The 16339-nt window shown below is 43.0% G+C and overlaps 1 protein-coding gene across 6 annotated transcripts in view; it reads right to left on the reverse strand.

Moving 5' to 3' along the window:
* Positions 1-15292, reverse strand: part of LOC112251476 (sex comb on midleg-like protein 2) — a 55897-nt gene extending 40605 nt beyond the window's left edge. For 2 of the 6 annotated variants that reach the window (XM_042316882.1, XM_042316883.1), the window contains exons 1-5: positions 15142-15292; positions 10642-10757; positions 9908-9961; positions 9635-9705; positions 9120-9354 (exon numbers count right to left, since the gene is read on the reverse strand). In XM_042316882.1, the coding sequence (XP_042172816.1) occupies positions 9120-9354; positions 9635-9705; positions 9908-9961; positions 10642-10663 (382 nt within the window). In that variant the 5' untranslated portion in view covers positions 10664-10757; positions 15142-15292. Of the gene's footprint in view, positions 1-9119; positions 9377-9634; positions 9706-9907; positions 9962-10641; positions 10758-15141 lie in introns of those variants that run through there. The other 4 variants (XM_042316887.1, XM_042316884.1, XM_042316886.1 and 1 more) reach the window with 3 other exon arrangements.
* Between the last annotated feature and the right edge of the window lie 1047 nt (positions 15293-16339).

Raw genomic sequence — 16339 nt, forward strand, 5'->3', positions numbered from 1 at the left:
GGGCACGACAAAGCCTATTCCCCCTCGGGAGACTGAAAAGATTTGGCATGGGTCCTCAGATCCTCAATATGTTCCCCAAGCCATAAGACTACTGAACAGCTAATCAAATGGCGACCCTGATTATTTGCATTGTCCCCCCACCCCCATTTTTACGCTGCCCCCCACCCCCACACACACACACACACACACACACACACACTTTTACGCTGCTGCTACTTCGTTTATTTATATTATCTAGTCACCAACTCTACCCACATGTACATATGACCTTGACTAACCTGTGCCCCGCACACCGACTCTGTGCCGGTACCCCCTGAAAATAGCCTCGCTACCTATATGTTTTTGTTGTTGAACGCCGAAACTGAAACCTGTCGAACTGACCGCTGAAACCTGAACTAAAGACATCGGTTTAAAAGCTGACTATTTTATATACTTTTATTTGATTTATTTTGAATCCTGCGTCTCTGTTGGGCTAAATTGCTGTGAGCGCTGCCATCTGTCCCGGGTCCTGCCAGATTCCGTATAGGGGGAGAGACGCGAAAGCCCAGCTAGCCTAGCTGGCTCAGCTGTCTCAAATGGAGGCTGCTATTGAACGTTTCAAATGTTGCAGGAGCTGCGTTTACTTTGCTTTGTTCAGGGACAATGTGGACCGCGTCGACTTTCAATGTAGCAAGTGCTTGCTTGTGGAGGACTATAGGAGCGAAGTAGCAACTCTTCGCAAGCAAGTAGAAAAACTGCATAAGCTACTGGGGAACCCACCTAATTTTTATTCCACCCCAGTAGCCGGACGCCGCTCTCCACAGCCGACTGGCCGGTGCTAGGCAGGGTTCCATCCTCGAAGGGGTCCCTCCATTCCCTGGAGAACGGAGTTGATCTCGACCGACCCAACCAACCAGCCATGGAGGTTCGTCTCTCGCCGTGGAAGTCGAAGAAGGTGTCCTCTGGCAACGGGGGTCTCCATGGAGATGTTGAGCCTGGATCGGACACAGACCAGAAACAGCTTTGCCACCCTAGATCCAGAGGTTCCGGCGCCTTCATCTGTGGTGGCTTCCCAATCAAGATCGGATCTGGAGGTACCTGCGACTTCGTCCTCGGCTCTGTCTCCCTCTCCGGTGGCATCTACCTCGGGTTCTGATCCTTAGAGCTCCCAGCCTCACCAGACCATGAGGCTGCCTGAGAGACCGGCCCATTCAACATCACCAGTTGTCATCATAGGCAGCTCTACGGTGAGAAACATCTCGGTCCCCAAGGCAAAAACCCTGTGCTACCCAGGAGCACAAGTACAGGACATAACAAGGCTGCTTCCGACTGTTCTACCACATATGCCCGGGAGCTGACACTGTCGTAGTCCATGTGGTGTACAACTACATCAGGAGGGCTAGCTCAGAACATTTGAAAATGTATTTTTAAAGAACTGATTTCAGCATTAAAATACAAAAAAAAAAACTGCCAATAATTTCAGGTCCAGTACCATCGTTGGGCCGCGGGTGTGAAAGATTCAGCAGACTGCTGGCATTACACATCTGGCTAAAAGACTACTGTAGCTCTGCTGGAGTCACTTTTCATGCTAACTTTGACACCTTCTGGAAACAGAAGATAATAACAGGAATGACGGAGTCCATCCAAATAATCTTGGTTCCTGGACTCTGTCCACGCATTTCAAGGCTGCATTGAAACAATGACTGGTAAATGATCCAAGACCAGCTCATTGTGACAATGAGTTGTCATAATGCTGCATCAAATGTACATCATCTTAGGTGCATTGGCAAACACAAGGTAAATAATTTAATTTATGTACCCCTAATACAGTGAGGGAAAAATATATTTGATCCCCTGCTGATTTTGTACGTTTGCCCACTGACAGAGAAATGATCAGTCTACAATTTTAATGGTAAGTTTATTTGAACAGTGATAGACAGAATAACAAAAAAATCCTGAAAAACACATTTCAAAAATGTTATAAATTGATTTGCATTTTAAAATGAGGGAAATTAGTATTTGATCCCTCTGCAAAAATTGACTTAGTACTTGGTGGCAAAACCCTTGTTGGAAATCCCAGAGGTCAGACATTTATTGTAGTTGGCCGCCAGGTTTGCACACATCTCAGGATTTTGTCCTACTCCTCTTTGCAGATCTTCTCCAAGTCATTAACGTTTCGAGGCTGATGTTTGGCAACTCAAACCTTCAGCTCCCTCCACAGATTTACTATGGGATTAATGTCTGGAGACTGGCTAGGCCACTCGAGGACCTTAATGTGCTTCTTCTTGAGCCACTCATTTGTTGCCTTGGCTGTGTGTTTTGGGTCATGCTGGAATACCCATCCAAGACCCATTTTCAATGCCCTGGCTGAGGGAAGGAGGTTCTCACCCAAGATTTGACGGTACATGGCCCCGTCCATCGTCCCTTTGATGCGGTGAAGTTGTCCTGTCCCCTTAGCAGAAAAACACCCCCAACGCATAATGTTTCCACCTCCATGTTTGACGGTGGGGATGGTGTTCTTGGGGTCATAGGCAGCATTCCTCCTCCTCCAAACACGGTGAGTTGAGTTGATGCCAAAGAGCTCCATTTTGGTCTCAACTGACCACAACACTTTCACCCAGTTGTCCTCTGAATCATTCAGATGTTCATTGGCAAACTTCAGACGGGCATGTATATGTGCTTTCTTGAGCAGGGGGACCTTACGGGCCCTGCAGGATTTCAGTCTTTCACGGTGTAGTGTGTCACCAATTGTTTTCTTGGTGACTATGGTCCCAGCTGCCTTGAGATCATTGACAAGATCCTCCCGTGTAGTTCTGGGCTGATTCCTCACCGTTCTCATGATCATTGCAACTCCACAAGGTGAGATGTTGCATCGAGCCCCAGGCCGAGGGAGGTTGACAGTTCTTTTGTGTTTCTTCCATTTGCGAATAATCACACCAACTGTTGTCACCTTCTCACCAAGCTGCTTGGCGATGGTCTTGTAGCCCATTCCAGCCTTGTGTAGGTCTACAATCTTGTCCCTGACATCCTTGGAGAACTCTTTGGTCTTGGCCATGGTGGAGAGTTTGTAATCTGATTGATTGATTGCTTCTGTGGACAGGTGTCTTTTATACAGGTAACAAACTGAGATTAGGAACACTCCCTTTAAGAGTGTGCTCCTAATCTCAGCTCGTCGCCTGTATAAAAAGAGGATTTCTGGGAGCCAGGAATCTTTCTGATTGAGAGGGGGTCAAATACTTATTTCCCTCATTAAAATGCAAATAAATGCATAACATGTTTTTGTTGTTATTCTGTCTCTCACTGTTCAAATAAACCTACCATTAAAATTATAGACGGATCATTTCTTTGTCAGTGGGCAAATGTACAAAATCTGCACTTGACACGTTTATGAAATTGCTTATTCCAGTTACTTATAAGTATGCACCCATTAAGACAATGACTAAAACAGTTAAAACCCAGTGGATTTATGGGTAAATGAAAAATTGTATAGTTGAGAGGGATGAGGCAAATGGAATGGCAAATCAGTCTGGCAAATGTATTGCAAATTGAGAAATCATTAATTGAATCAGATGGCTCATTCATCACGAAAACAACTGATATTTCCAACTACTTTAATGATTTTTTCATTGGCAAGATTAGCAAACTTAGGCATGACATGCCAGCAACAAGCACTGACACCACATCCAAGTAAATCTGACAAAATTATGAAAGACAAGCATTATAATTTTGAATTCCATGAATTGAGTGTGGAAGAGGTGAATTTTTTGTTGTTGTCTGTCAACAATGACAAGTCACGGGTTCAGACAACTTGGATGTAAAATTACTGAGGATAATAGTGGACGATATCGCCACTCCGATTTGGCAAAGAAAAAGCTAGATCTCAGACAGAACAATAAAAAGAAAAGATTAAGATGGGCAAAAGAACAGACACTGGACAGAGGAACTCTGCCTAGAAGACCAGCATCCCGGAGTAGCCTCTTCACTGCTGACGTCGAGACTGGTGTTTTGCGGGTACTATTTAATGAAGCTGCCAGTTGAAGACTTGTGAGGCGTCCGTTTCTCAAACTAGACACTAATGTTCCCTGTCCTCTTGCTCAGTTGTGCACAGGGGCCTCCCACTCCTCTTTCTATTCTGGTTAGGGCCAGTTTGCGCTGTTCTGTGAAGGGAGTAGTACACAGCGCTGTACCAGATCTTAAGTTTCTTTGCAATTTCTCACATGGAATAGCCTTCATTTCTCAGAACAAGAATAGACTGACAAGTTTCAGAAGAAAGTACTTTGTTCCTTGGCCATTTTGAGCCTGTAATCAAACCCACAAATGCTGATGCTCCAGATACTCAACTAGTCTAAAGAAGGACAGTTTTATTGCTTCTCTAAATCAGCACAACAGTTTCAGCTGTGCTAACATAATTGCAAGAGGGTTTTTGAATGATCAATTAGCCTTTTAAAATGATAAACTTGGATTATCTAACACAACGTGCCATTGGAACACAGGAGTGATGGTTGCTGATAACGGGCCTCTGTAGATATCCCATTAAAAATCAGCCGTTTCCAGCTACAATAGTCATTTACAACATGAACCACTCTGCGCACGGAACCCGCTAGCGGGCTGAAATTCCACAACATATGGCTATCGCTACATAAATAGTCATATTAAACATTCATGAAAATACAAGTGTCTCACATGTATCGAAAGAATCTTGCTAATCCAACTGCGTTGTCAGATTTAAAAAAGGATTTACTGTGAAAGAATACGATGCGATTATCTGAGCATAGAGCCCCATAAAAATAAAAACAATTTAACCAGCACAGGGGGTAACATAATCAAACTGCATTAAAATAAATTGTTTACCTTTGACGATCTTCGTCTGTTTGCAATTCCAATGCTCATTGTTACACAATGAATGATCTTTTGTTTGATAAAATCCGTTATTATAGCCTAACACTAAACATTTTGTGAACCGCTTGTGTAGTGAATTCCGTCTCATTCCATTTGACGACACATTCCAGGTAAATCACCCACACAGAACGTGACTTTTCCAGTCATGTTTGGTTTCACTGCAATCAACTGGTTTGTTTGTAACACAATCAAACCTGATGGGCCATTTCGTGGGATTTGCCCGCTGTTTCGTTGATTGACTGTCTTTTAACCCAATGACCACTGATCGTCTTGAAATCTAGCTGGGTAGATAGCCAATGAGCTGAGCTAAACGGCAATACGCCATGTTTATGTGTTGCAAGACCAACCCATGTAGTAAGCTCCAGCATAAAGAGAGTCTATTGGCCGGTGCTAGGCAGGGTTCCATCCTCGAAGGGGTCCCTCCATTCCCTGGAGAACGGAGTTGATCTCGACCGAGCTATTGAATTTTCATACCGGAAGGAGAAACACATATTACGCATTGCATTGTTTGGTGAACGCGCAGATTCAGCTGTTTATATATCAATCATTATGGCGACTAAGTAGGGAAAGCTAAATCTAAGTCTAGATATACAGATGTACACACAAATTTAGAATAAATTGATTAGGAAGGTGAGACAGAGATTGTTGTAGGACGCTTTATTTAGCGATTGTGGAGGAATATTTTTTGAACGGGAGAGGACATCGTTTTGGACTAGTAAGTTCTTATCATGCTAATGCCCTTGTTTGAAATTAATAATATAAAATATTATGTGATTTTTTATTTATTTTAGAAGCAATATATAAACATTTAAAGTCATGAAATGTGAGATGCGTGTTTCTGCCACCCCACCCCAACCCACATGAAATAGCCTATTTGAGGCTGTTGAGGAGAGGGCAGGACCACATCAATGGCCAAAGTGAAATGGAGACAGTAGATACAGCTGGTCTGTTGTAATATAATAGAGACAGTAGATCTAGCTGAAATGTCATAATATAAAAGAGACAGTAGATCTAGCAGGTAATAATAATAATAATATATTCAACCTTCAACTCTCTATATATACACTGCTCAAAAAAAATAAAGGGAACACTAAAATAACACATCCTAGATCTGAATGAATGAAATATTCTTATTAAATACTATTTTCATTACATAGTTGAATGTGCTGACAACAAAATCACACAAAAATGATCAATGGAAATCAAATTTATCAACCCACGGAGGTCTGGATTTGGAGTCACTCAAAATTAAAGTGGAAAACCACACTACAGGCTGATCCAACTTTGATGTAATGTCCTTAAAACTAGTCAAAATGAGGCTCAGTAGTGTGTGTGGCCTCCACGTGCTTGTATGACCTCCCTACAACGCCTGGGCATGCTCCAGATGAGGTGGCAGATGGTCTCCTGAGGGATCTCCTCCCAGACCTGGACTAAAGCATCTGCCAACTCCTGGACAGTCTGTAGTGCAACGTGGCGTTGGTGGATGGAGCGAGACATGATGTCCCAGATGTGCTCAATTGGATTCAGGTCTGGGGAACGGGCGGGCCAGTCCATAGCATCAATGCCTTCCTCTTGCAGGAACTGCTGACACACTCCAGCCACATGAGGTCTAGCATTGTCTTGCATTAGGAGGAACCCAGGGCCAACCACACCAGCATATGGTCTCACAAGGGGTCTGAGGATCTCATCTCGGTACCTAATGGCAGTCAGTCTACCTCCGGCGAGCACATGGAGGGCTGTGCGGCTCCCAAAAGAAATGCCACCCCACACCATGACTGACCCACCGCCAAACCGGTCATGCTGGAGGATGTTGCAGGCAGCAGAACGTTCTCCACGGCGTCTCCAGACTCTGTCACATGTGCTCAGTGTGAACCTGCTTTCATCTGTGAAGAGCACAGGGCGCCAGTGGCGAATTTGCCAATCTTGGTGTTCTCTGGCAAATGCCAAACGTCCTGCACGGTGTTGGGCTGTAAGCACAACCCCCACCTGTGGACGTCAGGCCCTCATACCACCCTCATGGAGTCTGTTTCTGACCGTTTGAGCAGACATGCACATTTGTGGCCTGCTGGAGGTCATTTTGCAGGGCTCTGGCAGTGCTCCTCCTTGCACAAAGGCAGCAGTAGCGGTCCTGCCGCTGGGTTGTTGCCCTCCTACGGCCTCCTCCACGTCTCCTGATGTACTGGCCTGTCTCCTGGTAGCGCCTCCATGCTCTGGACACCACGCTGACAGACACAGCAAACCTTCTTGCCACAGCTCGCATTGATGTTCCATCCTGGATGAGCTGCACTACCTGAGCCACTTGTGTGGGTTGTAGACTCCGTCTCATGTTACCACTAGAGTGAAAGCACCGCCAGCATTCAAAAGTGACCAAAACATCAGCCAGGAAGCATAGGAACTGAGAAGTGGTCTGTGGTACCACCTGCAGAACCACTCCTTTATTGGGGGGTCTTGCCAATTGCCTATAATTTCCACCTGTTGTCTATTCCATTTGCACAACAGCATGTGAAATGTATTGTCAAACAGTGTTGCTTCCTAAGTGGACAGTTTGATTTCACAGAAGTGTGATTGACTAGGAGTTACATTGTGTTGTTTAAGTGTTCCCTTTATTTTTTGAGCAGTGTATCTGTTTATTATACCTGTTGATACAGGGCTCATATGTGAAACTATTTTAACTGAACATTTTCTTTCACAGTGACACTGACTCCGAATGGGAGTCTTATCCGGTGTCCTGTGTGAATTTAAGTATGCTCTCTCTAATTCTCTCTCTCGGAGGACCTGAGCCCTAGGACCATGCGTCAGGACTACCTGTCATGATGACTCCTTGCTGTCCCCAGTCCACCTGGCCTTGCCGCTGTTCCAGTTTCAACTGTTCTGCCTGCGGCTATGGAACCCTAAACTGTTCATTTTTACTCGAGGTGCTGTCCTGTTGCACCCTCTACAACCACTGTGATCTCCACCCGGCACAGCCAGAAGAGGACTGGCCACCCCTCATAGCATGGTTCCTCTCTAGGTTTCTTCCTAGGTTTTTGCCTCTCTAGGGAGTTTTTCCTAGCCACCATGCTTCTACACCTGCATTGCTTGCTGTTTGGGGTTTTAGGCTGGGGCTATATAAATTGATTTGATAGAGGACTGAGGGTCATTCAAATATTGAAAGTGTGTAAATAGTTACCCATGTTATTTTGTAAATGTATATATATATATATATATATTTTTTTTTTTCATATTTTTTTAATCAATCATTAGTATTTTTTCCATTGTTTTGTTTTTTTCATTTATTTCTCTCAATTTTGGGGGGGGGGTGTGTTAGAATACCATTTTGGCATTTTGTATATCATTATTTGTTTAAAAATGTATACCTTCACCAATTTGGCCACTTGGGTACATTTGGGCTACTTGTGTGGGACACCTGGTGACTTCATGATAAATGTCATGTAGCACACTCATTTTACAAGTTATCATTCTGAAACTTTGCACAAGTACTGTTGCCCTCTTATATTTTTCACTGAAATTGTCCCCATCATCCTATCTGAATGTTTGTTTTATCTTGTTCATTTTAAAGATGATGCAAAAAGAAAAACGTATGTTTTTTTTCATTGTTTTATCTAAATCAGATCTATTGTGTGTTATTCTCCTACATTCCTTTCACATTTACACAAACTTCAGAGTGTTCTTTCAAATGGTACCAAGAATATGCATATCCTTGGTTCTGTGCCTGAGCTACAGGCTGTTAGATTTGGGTATGTCTTCAGGCGGAAATTGCACAAAGTAAGGGGGGAGCTGCAATTAACAACGTCTACACTGTATTTCTGAACAATTTGATGTTATTTTAAAATGGACAAAAAAAATGTGCTTTTCTTTCAAAAACAAGGACATTTCTCAGTGACCCCAAACTTTTGAATGATATTGAATGCGTTTCTATGGGCTATAATAGTAAACGCTTAACCCAATATTTTATCAAATAATTAAAAATTAAATTGTTATACATAAAGGCCTCCTAAAATTCCAAATCCAATAGCTAAATAATCCATGGTATGCTAACAATTCCATATGTTAGCTGAGTACCCTACCCCCAACGGCTTAGATTTTTAGAGGTTAACATACCCAGTAGGTTAGGGCCGTAATTCCCCCATTTTCCTCAATATTGGAAGGTTAGTGTCATTAACGTACCCGGTGGGTTAGGGTAGAGTTATGGTTAACGTACCCAGTGGGTTAGGGTAGAGTTATGGTTAGGGTTAACATACCCAGCGGCGGCTGCAGCATGTCCCCATTCTTTTCACAGGTTCCTATAGGCTGGATGTCTGAGGAGTCGACCAGCCTCCAGAAGTCATTGGTGTTGTCACTGCCATCCAGACGAAGACGCAGACGCACACCCGTCATGCCCATCACAGTGGCGATGCACACAGAGGTGGAGTTCCGAGGGTCATGGACTTCCAGCTTCATCCCCACCTTGAAGTCATTGGAGGGAGGGACTCTGGACTGGAGAGAGACCGAAAACTCACTGCAGAGAGACAGTATACTGTCTCTTAGCCTTCTCTGCTGTCACTGAAAACACTGTCTGAAGAAGCTAGGTGAAGCCAGGGTAGATGGACACATACCTGTCTGAAGAAGCTAGGTGGACACATACCTGTCTGAAGAAGCTAGGTGGACCCGGGATAGGTGGACACATACCTGTCTGAAGAAGCTAGGTGGACCCGGGATAGGTGGACACATACCTGTCTGAAGAAGCTAGGTGGACCCGGGGTAGATGGACACATACCTGTCTGAAGAAGCTAGGTGGAGCCGGGGTAGATGATGTTTCCTTCAGGTACTCCTCCCAACTGAACGACTCTGAGACAGAAACATGAAAGGGTTAGTAGTCCTGACAGACCTACATGTATATACTGATGTAACAGGTATAAAAGACACTAAAAATTACATTTAATAAAACAAAGTTACTTTGCAGTTAGATCAAATGTTATCCTAGGAACAACACGTTCAAACATTTAAAATAGTAAAAGCTAGGGGTCATCTCTCCTAGGAATCTAGTTACCTTTAGCAGCAGTGGGACCTGGAGGAAGGAGACTTCCTGCTTTCTCCTTCTGATCTGAAAACAAACACATCAACACTGACCATGCCCGTGTTCATAACCAGGTGGAAAGATGGTATTTACCACACATGACTTGGAAAATCCACTTGAACGGCCCTCCAAGTGGTAATTACTAGTGGGAAACTCATCTACCACCCCTGAGCTCCGACTTATCCCACATGCTGACCTCCGCTTGCTTGCCATTAGCCAATCTGAGTTTCTCAACGAGTTTAATGCAAGTGAATGCATCCACCTCGTATAACTACTTTACAAATGGAAATGATCACCTTCCCACTTGGTTATGAACACAGCATTAGGACATTTGATACAATCTTCAACCTAGCTTTTAGCCATCTAGCAAATGTTAACTGCTCTGTGTAAGTTGACTTGGTAGCAAGTAAGAGAAAAAAAGTGTAAGTAACTAAACATGTTTTATTATCACCTAAAACAATGTCACTCCTGTCTTGAATAAAAAGGTTATATTTTGCAATCTCCCAAAATAAATGTTCTCTGACGAAAGAAGGCTCTCCTCCATCTTGCGTTATAAACACTACTCATGTCGGACCAGTAAGACTGCTGGAAAATGAGGTACACCAGAATTCCATCCATTTGTGAACCCGGCAATAGAATATTGAAACGAGAAATACAATGGCATATTAAATAAATAGGCTGCAGTGTACTTGCTCATGTTTCCTTACCTTTGACTGATGTCCTGCCCATGATGGCTCCTGGGTAATGTGGTTATTCTACAAGGCAATGGGAATGACAGGCAGGTGGTCCACCCAGTGTGCAACTATGGCCCTGTAGTACTGACCTGGAACAGAAAAGACTGATCGTATAAGGTTATAAAATATAAAGGATGTATCCCTCTGTTGCAGCAGGTATCATCTGTAGCAGCAGGTATCCAATAAGGTAGAAGTAGGTGGTGGTGAGAGCCCTGGCGGAGAGTTGCCAGGAAAATAACCTCTCCCTCAACGTCAACAAAAAGAAAGAGCTGATTGTGGATTTCAGGAGACAGCCGAGGGAGCACACACCATCCACGGGACCACAGTGGAGAAGGTGAAAAGCTTCAAGTTCCTCATCGATCACATCACTATGAAGGAGGCTCAAGTATTCAGCTTGGCCCCTAAAACCCTCATTAACTTCTACAGATGCACCATTGAGAGCATCCTGTCGGGCTGTATCACCACCTGGTACGGCAACTGCACCGCCCTCAACCGCAGGGCTCTCCTGAGGGTGGTGCAGTCTGCCCAACACATCACTGGAGGCACACTGCCTACCCTCCAGGACACAAACAGCACCCGATGTCACAGGTAGGCAAAAAATATCATCAAGGACAACAACCACCTGAGCCACGGCCTGTTCACCCCATGACCATCCAGAAGGCGAGGTCAGTACAGGTGCATCAAAGCTGGGACCGAGACACTGAAAAACAGCTTCAATCTCAAGGCCATCAGACTGTTAAATAGCCATCACTAGCCGGCCTCCACCCAGTACCCTGCCCTGAACTTAGTCACTGTCACTAGCTGGCTACAACCCGGTTACTCAACCCTGCACCTTTGACATGGAATCACTGGGCACTTTAAAGATGTTTACATGAAATTTGTAAAACTTGATATGTATATACTGCATTATAGTCAATGCCACCGACATTGCTCATCCTGATATTTATACATTTCTTAATTATTTTACTTTGAGATGTGTGTATTGTTGTGACTTGTTAGATATTACTGCACTGTTGGAGCTAGGAACAAGCATTTAGTTAGATACTACTGCACTGTTGGAGATGGGAACACAAGCGTTTCGCTACACATACAATAACATCTGCTAAATATGTGTATGTGACAAAATGTAAGGTAGCGGTTATCTTTTTAGTAGCAGGTATCCTATAAGGTCGCAGTAATCCTATAAGGAAGCAGGTATCCTATGAGGTAGGATGTATCCTACAAGGTAGCAGGTATCCTATGAGGTAGGATGTATCCTACAAGGTAGCAGGTATCTCTGTAGTAACAGGTTTCCTAAAAGGTAGCAGGAATCCCTTTAGTAGTAGGTATCATACATTTAGTAGCAGGTGTCGTAGAAGGTTATCCTACAAAGTAGGAGGTATCGTTGCAGTAGCATGTATCCTGGGCAATATTTATCGTGTGACGATAGATGTTTTACTATCGCTTCAAATTATGGCCTATAATTTATTTAGTTGTGTAGCAAACCACATTCTTTACAGCAATATTGTGTAGAAGGAAATTTGCAACAAACGCGGAGGAGAGTGAATGTGACACAGAGCACGGAGACACAGAGCTCGGACGTGGTTTGGAAATGAAACTTCTGACACGGACCAGAAAAAAAGTCCTCTGCAAAATAGGCAGCAGGCCGGTCCTGAGGCTCAAACACCACTAACCTCTTACCACCTTCGTCAAGAATCATGTGAAATAGTACAGGGAGAGTCTACGGACGAGACCCAAAAAAGTAAAGTCGAGTGCTCAAAACAAATCCGACTCAGATGTTGAAAGAGAGGTTTACTTGTGGCACACCATTTGGCAAAGAATCACGAAGATGGAAGGAGATAACAGCTGCTGTTACAACTTACATCTGCAAAGACATGGCCCCAATTTACATGCTCGAGAAACGGGGGCTTCGTGAGTTGGTGCTAACACTTGACCCAAGGTGCCAAACGCAAAATCATATGTGACACGTATTAACGCCAAAATAACATGCAACACAGCCAGGTCCCCAAAAACATACATATACACATATATATAATCACATACACACAGTTGAAGTTGGAAGTTTACATACACCTTTGCCAAATACATTTAAACTAAATTTTTCCCAATTCCTGACATTTAATCAGAGTAAAAATTCCCTGTCTTAGGTCAGTTAGGATCAACACTTTATTTTAAGAATGTGAAATGTCAGAAAAATAGTAGAGAGAATGATTTATTTCAGCTGTTGTTCCTTTCATCACATTCCCAGTGGGTCAGAAGTTTACATACACTCAATTAGTATTTGGTAGCATTGCCTTTAAATTGTTTAACTTGGGTCAAACGTGTCGGGTAGCCGTCCACAAGATTCCCACAGTAAGTTGGGTGAATTTTGGCCCATTCCTCCTGACAGAGCTGGTGTAACCGAGTCAGGTTTGTAGGCCTCCTTGCTCGCACAGGCTTTTTCAGTTCTGCCCACAAATGTTCTATAGGATTGATGTCGGGGCTTTGTGATGGCTACTCCAATACCTTGACTTTGTTGTCCTTAAGCCATTTTGCCACAACTTCGGATGTATGCTTGGGGTGACTGTACATTTGGAAGACCCATTTGAAACTAAGCTTTAACTTCCTGACCGATGTCTTGAGATGTTGCTTCAATATATCCACATAATTGTCCCTCCTCATGATGCCATCTATTTTGTGAAGTGCACCAGTCCCTCCTGCAGCAAAGCACCCACACAACATGATGCTGCCACCCCCGTGCTCTACGGTTGGGATGGTGTTCTTCAGCTTGCAAGTCTCCCCCTTTTTCCTCTAAACATAACGACGGTCATTATGGCCAAACAGTTCTATTCAGACCAGAGGACATTTCTCCAAAAAGTACAATCTTTGTCCCCATGTGCAGTTGCAAACCATAGTCTGGCTTTTTTATGGCAGTTTTGGAGCAGTGGCTTCTTCCTTGTTGAGCGGCATTTCAGGTTATGTTGATATAGGACTCGTTTTACTGTACTTGTATTTGTAGTTGTCCGTTTCCTCCAGCATCTTCACAGGGTCCTTTGTTGTTGTTCTGGGATTGATTTGCACTTTTTACACCAAAGTACGTTCATCTCTTGGATACAGAACACGTCTCCTTCCTGAGCAGTATGACAGCTGCGTGGTCCCATGGTGTTTATACTTGCGTACTATTGTTTGTGCAGGTGAATGTGGTACCTTCATGTGTTTGGAAATTGCTCCCAAGGATGAACCAGACTTGTGGAGGTCTACAATTTATTTTCTGAGGAGGTCTTGGCTGATTTCTTTTGATTTTCCCATGCTACCAAGCAAAGAGACACGGAGTTTGAAGGTAGGCGTTGAAATACATCCACAGGTACACCTCCAATTGACTCAAATTGTGTCAATTAGCCTATAAGAAGCTTCTAAAACCATGACAACATTTTCTGGAATTTTCCAAGCTGTTTAAAGGCAGTCAACTTAGTGCATGTAAACCTCTGAGCTACTGGAATTGTGATACAGTGAATTATAAGTGAAATAATATGTCTGTAAACAATTTTTGGAAAAATGACTTGTGTCATAAACAAAGTAGATGTCCTAACCGACTTGCCAAAACTATAGTTTGTTAAGGGCTTGTAAGTCAACATGTCACGGTAAAGTCAACACTTGTTGTATTCAGCGCATGTGACAAATAAAGTTTGATTTGATTCCATTTGGAGATTTAAGTCCAGGAAGCAGCGACCCAACTTCTGTTCACCAGCATTTCAATGTCAACATACGTTCATTATTCACCAAATACGGAGTTTCGATTAGCAACTGTCGTCATTTGCTGCCGTCACGGTTTTTGTACCAACAACACATGTCTAAAAATGTTTACAGGTCCCTCATTTCTACCATGCACACGTCGGAATGCATTGGATGTGCCATTTTTCCGGTTATTTAACATTTTATTATACTTTGTCAGTACACACCGGCCGTGACGGCAGCAAATGACGACAGTTGCTAATCGAAACTCCGTATTTGGTTAGTAACGAACGTATGTTGACATTGAAATGCTGGTGAATATAAGTTGAATCGCTGCTTCCTGGACTTAAAGGAGAATCGCCATACCAAAGGCTCCTGTAAAGACATAACCTGGTTCAGGTGTAGTTACCCCACTTCGGTTCTTGAGAGCTAACGTCAGTAGCTAGCAAAACAAATGAGTTAGCTAGGGCTAAAGCTAGCTTGCTACATCATCCCGGGCGTTGTCTGAAGTTAGTTATCCAGTCAGGTGTGAACTGGTGCTAGGCCAATGTAGATAGTTAGATATATAAATACATGATTAATTATACCGAGTACTGGACAAACATACCTTGTTAGCTCACTAGCTAATGTCCCTAGCAGTGTTAGCTTACTAACGAGCGACCTTTTAGTTAATCTCACTTTTTTTCGATTCGTGACTAATTTAATTAAAATGTTCAAACCGTGGTGGTTTTATGTTGTTTGGAATGAGAAGAAATTACTTACCAGGGCAGCTTTTTAACGAAATTGATCAGATCCCAACACTTTTCTCTAGCAGTCGTCAGCCGCCATATTTCGTAGTTGAGCTAGTGCGCATGAGCAGCAGACCGCAACCTGTGGTGATATTATGAGTCCAAACAGTTGCAAAACCAAACTTTCTATTGTATAAATTCAGGTAAGTCCTTCCCGTTTCGCTCTGTTTGCTTCCGCTTAACAAACGTTTTACTACAGCCCCAAAGGGTGTATTCATTTCTGTTGGACAATTTGGTCTAGGTCCTTCCCCGTTTAATTCCGGTGTCTTCGTTTGGTTCTTATTAAACGGTAAACTGTTTCCTTTGCCAGACGTAATACACCGCAGTACTGTACCAAAGAAAGTAGTATGAACATATGCACAAACTAATGATGTTAGGTTTGATACTGGAATGCCGAGGCATGTGTCGACATCGCTCCCCACTCATCCATGGACATCGAATTATGGGCGATATCAGGTCCCTCTGTTGTGGCCGCAATTTCGTCCAAAATGAGTCGTTCCAAATTGGGCTGTGTTTAGTCCGTCCGTTTTGGTTCAGCCTGACCGCGAGCTTGCTCTACTGTACTCATTGACAACATGAGATCCACGAAAATAATCATATATTGCATAGCCTATTTAGATTAAATTATGGAACTTCATGGAAATATACACAATAAAATATTAAAACAATTTTGTTTTTCGACTAATTTAGCTTGTCAAGTTGTCATCTGTTCTGACATAAGGCACAATATGACTGAACATGGGTGCCTGTAAATTTATGGGTGCACAATTTAACAATTTAATTTATAACGATTTAAATTCTATATTTTAACAACCACTTTTTTGTCATCTTTATTTAACCAGGTAGGCCAGTTGAGAACAAGTTCTCATTTAAAACTGCCACCTGGCCAAGATCAAGCAAAGCAGTGTGACACTAACAACAACACAGAGATACACATGGAATAAACAAACATACAGTCAATAACAAAATAGAAAAATATATATACTGTGTGTGCAAATGTAGTAAGATTAGGGAATAAATAGGCCATAGAGGTGACGTAATTACAATTTAGAAATTAAACACTAGAGTGATTGATGTGCAAGTATAGATACTGGGGTGCAAAGGAGAAGAAAAAAATAACAATATGGGGATGTGGTAGTTGGAGCTACTTAATGTGAGTCTGGAAGGAGAGT

Source organism: Oncorhynchus tshawytscha, unplaced genomic scaffold (genome assembly GCF_018296145.1).
Source record: "Oncorhynchus tshawytscha isolate Ot180627B unplaced genomic scaffold, Otsh_v2.0 Un_contig_2559_pilon_pilon, whole genome shotgun sequence".
Classification (NCBI taxonomy): domain Eukaryota; kingdom Metazoa; phylum Chordata; class Actinopteri; order Salmoniformes; family Salmonidae; genus Oncorhynchus; species Oncorhynchus tshawytscha.